The sequence below is a fragment of the Thalassophryne amazonica genome, chromosome 1, assembly GCF_902500255.1.
Source record: "Thalassophryne amazonica chromosome 1, fThaAma1.1, whole genome shotgun sequence".
In the NCBI taxonomy this organism is placed as follows: Eukaryota; Metazoa; Chordata; class Actinopteri; order Batrachoidiformes; family Batrachoididae; genus Thalassophryne; species Thalassophryne amazonica.
Window position 1 is genome coordinate 133405546 of NC_047103.1, and position 6000 is coordinate 133411545.

A 6000-nucleotide genomic window follows, 5' to 3' on the forward strand; every position below is an offset into this window, starting at 1 on the left:
TATGGGGTGCTGTGTCGAATTTTGATGGAAAAAATGAACATTTTGTAATAAGGCTGTAACATAACAAAATGTGGAAAAATGAAGAGCTGTGAATACTTTCTGGATACACCATATCTATCTACTAATATGAACAAAACACCTCATAATGCAACATGTAAGAGTGTGAGGTATAACCTTTGCAAAACACACATACCATTTGGAAATTTAAACAACACTTTCAGTTCTGGACCACAACTCTGCGCACAGGGTTGGGTAGTAATGGATTACATGTAATCGGGATTTGGTAATCAGTTGATAAAACAACTAGCTATAATTAGACCAGATGGCTTAGTGGTTAGCACTGTCACCTCACAGCAAGAAGGTAATGGGCTCGAGTCCCACTTGTGGCTATTCTGTGTGGAGTTTGTATCTTCTCCTGGAGCACCTGGAGGGAACCCCGTGTTTGCGTGGGTTCCCTCCGAGTGCTCCGGCTTCCTCCCACATCCGAAAACATGCGGACACCTTACACCCTATGACTGACTACTGGGATAGGCCAAAGGCCCTGTGACCCTTAATTGGACTAAGCGGTTGAAAATGAGTGAGTGAATACGTGCCGGCCTGAGCTTTGCGTTCTCAGGGTGCAGGAATACTTTGTGTCCATAGGGTGAATAAGAAGTCTGCAGGTCATAGAGCTTTCTCTTATCGTGCCCCTGTTCTGTGGAATGATCTCCCTGCATCAATAAAACAGTCAGATTCTGTGGAGACTTTCAAGTCCAGACTTAAGACGCACTTATTTTCCCTTTCGTATGGCTGGCATACTGGTATAGTTTTGTTTTACGCTTTTTACTCTTTTAAATTAATTTTATTAGAAAATGGAGCGTGCCGCGGCCTCAACTTTACCTAAATTCTGGGTCTTTTATTGAAGCTTAGGGCTAGTGGTTGGCGATCACCTTAGTATTTCTCTGTGTTTCTTGTTTATTAATGCTGACAAATTATACTGTATTTCTTGTCTTTCTGATGCCTGATTCTGTTTTTTTCTCTCTGTTTAAGGTGCAGCTCCATCCAGAGATGGGAGTTGTATTTCTGCTGGCGACCCTCCTGTCCTGTGCACCAACAGCATTTCCTGTATATTCGTTCTTGTGAATTGTTCTGTATTTTATGTCTGTAGCATGGCTCAAGCAGAGGGTCACCCATTTGAGTCTGGTCTGCTTGGGGTTTCTTCCTCAGAGGGAGTTTTTCCTTACCACTGTTGCTCTGGAGGTTAGTAAGGTTAGACCTTACTTGTGTGAAGCGCCTTGAGGCAACTCTGTTGTGATTTGGCGCTATATAAAGGAAAATAAACTGAAATTGAAAATTGAATGAGATAAAGAGAATTATTTATTTATTTATTTTATTGTTTTGTACAAAGTGCATCTTTTTCAGTTAGATTTTGAAATAATTAAAAAATAGTCCTATTACATTTTTGAAATACAATGGATTACGTGACCAATTACAAAGTAACCGATTGAATTTCCGAACAATCTGACCCAACTCTATGTGCGCATTTCCAGAAGTCTTACACAGGAGGACAACTCTGATTTGGTCCAGGTCCCATTCAGGAATACTTCAGATTCACAAAATATGGGTAACATCTACAAATCCCTTAAGGAACTGATCAACATAGAATAATTCATCTGGATCACTTTGAATAATCAGATGAGGTTAGAACAGGAGGAACTGATCGGGTAGAACAGATGAATCCTACTGGTTTTCATAAATGTAACTAAGTAACACTATTTGCTCATAGGAATGTTGGGCAGCGCTTCCTCATTCAGTCTCTACAAAACAATACAGGTAGGTGATCTTTAAGTGATCTTTAAAAAGCAATTAAATGTGTGTGGTATGAAAAGTTACACATCTACAAATGTTTACATATCTGACTGCCAGAATTACAAGAAGAATACTGACCTTTATCCTCTGTGTCCATTGGCAGAGTTTTCCCTCCTCCTGGTTCACTCCAGAATTGGTTCAGCATGTTCGAACCGTCTTTTAGTAACACTGAATTCCTCCCAGGACTAAAGTTCCTCTTTTCTAACGCTCCCAAAATGCAAACTGTCAGCACAACAAAGCGTGGGTTTAATGCCTGAGAGTATCAGACATGTAAAATGTGTGTGATCACCTGTGACTCACCTGTGACTCACCTGTGACTCACCTGTGTCTCACCTGTGAGCTTGTCAGATCAGATAGGCGCTACATAATAACACATGTTCCATTACTTCCTGTTTAACAGGTTATTTTATACGTTAGGGGGACACGCATCAAAATAAAGCTCAGTTATTTAAACAAGGTCAGAGTTTAAATATTTACATTCAGTTTCAAGTTCAGCAGTTTGAAATTTCAGCTCAGCAACCAGAAAAATAGGCATGCCTGTAAAATATAAACAAGCTAAGCAACAGTTCTCCAATAAAGACACCCTGTAATTTATACAACTTCCCCTCCTAAAAAGTGGAGTTGATTTAAAAATAAGAATGCATATTCCTGCCATGACCATCCCATGGCATTCACTTCGCTTAGTGTTGGCTTGATCACCTCTGAGATTTTCACTCAAGTGTGACTTTTACTGTATTTGGAGATAAGAACAACCAGCATGGTTGCCAACTTAATCATGCTGCCACATTTGGATTTGGGTAAATAGAATACTGAAATTTCTGATTTAATAATTAAAGATGAATTACCAAAACACATAAAACAGAATAACAGAAATACAAATGGGAAATAGAGATAAGAAAATGATTAGCAAATTCTACCATTTATTCTTATCCATGAATCTGTATAACTCCCTACAGATAAAACAGAGGTGGGAAGTGGAGATGTACAAGATCATACTACAGCCAGGTGTGCACTGAGGCGCGCCTGACCACAAATTCAAACACATGCAGGAAAATAAACACTAGGGTTTTTTTGTTTTGTTTTTAAGGACACCAGAAATAGTAGCTACTATGAGCTCAGCTCATTCCAGCTCATGTTGGAAGACCTGTGGAGCTCATAACGCCAATCACACTGACGTATTCTGCTCCTGTCCTCAGATAAGTGTTTATTGGAGAGAGGTACTTGATGGCCTTGAAGTGGTTTTCCAACAAGATATTCCACGGGAACCTACAGTGGCATTATTGTGGGTGATTCCTGGAGGATTGGTGGAGAGGGCCACAAAATATCTACTGAATATGTTATTCACATCTGCATTAACATGTATAACTGTTAGATAGCTGAGGCCAGATCCACCAACTTATAATATATGGATTCAAAAAGTATGGGACCTCTATCAAATGGAGCAAATTACATACATTAAGACCCCAAAAATCCATTTTTACTGGGCGATGGGGCCCTGTCATGGCTTTGTTAATGCAGTGAGAGGGTTGCTGTGTACTCCCCCCCATCTGAGCTTTAATTTCTGCTCTGTACATGCCATATCATCATGTTTTCTCTGATACATACTGCACTTTTTTTCCTCTTCAGTTACTGTTGTTGTGCAGTGGTATTGTTGCTGTTGTTGGTTTTCCTCCTCTTTTCCTCCTGCCACCCCTTTTTTGCTGTTTCTTTGTGTGTTTGGGAGTGGACATTTAATATTTTGAGTACATAATGTTTGAATATGCATAAATGTTCACAGATACAGAAATGTATACATTACACTGTTGTTGACAAAAAGTAAAGAAAAATTAAGTTACATCCATCCATCCATCCATCCATTTTCTTCCGCTTTATCCGGAGTTGGGTCCCGGGGGCAGCAGCTCAAGCAAAGCTGTCCAGACCTCCCGATCCACACACCTCCCCCAGCTCCTCCGGGGGAACCCCAAGGCGTTGCCAAGCCAGCCGAGAGATGTAGTCCCTCCAGCGTGTCCTGAGTCTTCCCTGGGGCCTCCTCCCAATGGGACATGCCCGGAACACCTCTCCAGCGAGGCGTCCAGGGGGCATCCGGAAAAGATGCCCGAGCCACCTCAGCTGGCTCCTTTCAACGTGGAGGAGCAGCGGCTCGACTCCAAGCTCCTCCCGAGTCACTTTCTCTGTGAATTTTCAGACCTTTTGTCTGACTTAGTGCTTAGCTCAGATAAGATAATTATAGTGGGCGATTTTAACATCCACACAGATGCTGAGAATGACAGCCTCAACACTGCATTTAATCTATTATTAGACTCTATTGGCTTTGCTCAAAAAGTAAATGAGTCCACCCACCACTTTAATCATATCTTAGATCTTGTTCTGACTTATGGTATGGAAATAGAAGACTTAACAGTATTCCCTGAAAACTCCCTTCTGTCTGATCATTTCTTAATAACATTTACATTTACTCTGATGGACTACCCAGCAGTGGGGAATAAGTTTCATTACATTAGAAGTCTTTCAGAAAGCGCTGTAACTAGGTTTAAGGATATGATTCCTTCTTTATGTTCTCTAATGCCATATACCAACACAGTGCAGAGTAGCTACCTAAACTCTGTAAGTGAGATAGAGTATCTCGTCAATAGTTTTACATCCTCATTGAAGACAACTTTGGATGCTGTAGCTCCTCTAAAAAAGAGAGCTTTAAATCAGAAGTGCCTGACTCCGTGGTATAACTCACAAACTCGTAGCTTAAAGCAGATAACCCGTAAGTTGGAGAGGAAATGGCGTCTCACTAATTTAGAAGATCTTCACTTAGCCTGGAAAAAGAGTCTGTTGCTCTATAAAAAAGCCCTCCGTAAAGCTAGGACATCTTTCTACTCATCACTAATTGAAGAAAATAAGAACAACCCCAGGTTTCTTTTCAGCACTGTAGCCAGGCTGACAAAGAGTCAGAGCTCTATTGAGCTGAGTATTCCATTAACTTTAACTAGTAATGACTTCATGACTTTCTTTGCTAACAAAATTTTAACTATTAGAGAAAAAGTTACTCATAACCATCCCAAAGACGTATCGTTATCTTTGGCTGCTTTCAGTGATGCCGGTATTTGGTTAGACTCTTTCTCTCCGATTGTTCTGTCTGAGTTATTTTCATTAGTTACTTCATCCAAACCATCAACATGTTTATTAGACCCCATTCCTACCAGGCTGCTCAAGGAAGCCCTACCATTATTTAATGCTTCGATCTTAAATATGATCAATCTATCTTTGTTAGTTGGCTATGTACCACAGGCTTTTAAGGTGGCAGTAATTAAACCATTACTTAAAAAGCCATCACTTGACCCAGCTATCTTAGCTAATTATAGGCCAATCTCCAACCTTCCTTTTCTCTCAAAATTCTTGAAAGGGTAGTTGTAAAACAGCTAACTGATCATCTGCAGAGGAATGGTCTATTTGAAGAGTTTCAGTCAGGTTTTAGAATTCATCATAGTACAGAAACAGCATTAGTGAAGGTTACAAATGATCTTCTTATGGCCTTGGACAGTGGACTCATCTCTGTGCTTGTTCTGTTAGACCTCAGTGCTGCTTTTGATACTCTTGACCATAAAATTTTATTACAGAGATTAGAGCATGCCATAGGTATTAAAGGCACTGCGCTGCGGTGGTTTGAATCATATTTGTCTAATAGATTACAATTTGTTCATGTAAATGGGGAATCTTCTTCACAGACTAAAGTTAATTATGGAGTTCCACAAGGTTCTGTGCTAGGACCAATTTTATTCACTTTATACATGCTTCCCTTAGGCAGTATTATTAGACGGTATTGCTTAAATTTTCATTGTTACGCAGATGATACCCAGCTTTATCTATCCATGAAGCCAGAGGACACACACCAATTAGCTAAACTGCAGGATTGTCTTACAGACATAAAGACATGGATGACCTCTAATTTCCTGCTTTTAAACTCAGATATAGAATTTAAAATTCTTCTTCTTACTTATAAGGTTTTGAATAATCAGGTCCCATCTTATCTTAGGGACCTCGTAGTACCATATCACCCCAATAGAGCGCTTCGCTCTCAGACTGCAGGCTTACTTGTAGTTCCTAGGGTTTGTAAGAGTAGAATGGGAGGCAGAGCCTTCAGCTTTCAGGCTCCTCTCCTGT

General features: G+C 40.2%; 1 protein-coding gene across 1 annotated transcript in view; it reads right to left on the bottom strand.

Annotated features, from left to right (window-relative positions):
- Positions 1-2148, bottom strand: part of nfkbiz (nuclear factor of kappa light polypeptide gene enhancer in B-cells inhibitor, zeta) — a 55515-nt gene extending 53367 nt beyond the window's left edge. Inside the window, exon 1 of the mRNA XM_034174915.1 lies at positions 1927-2148. Within this exon, the coding sequence (XP_034030806.1) occupies positions 1927-1993 (67 nt within the window). The 5' untranslated portion in view covers positions 1994-2148. The remainder of the gene's footprint in view (positions 1-1926) is intronic.
- Positions 2149-6000: the final 3852 nt, after the last annotated feature.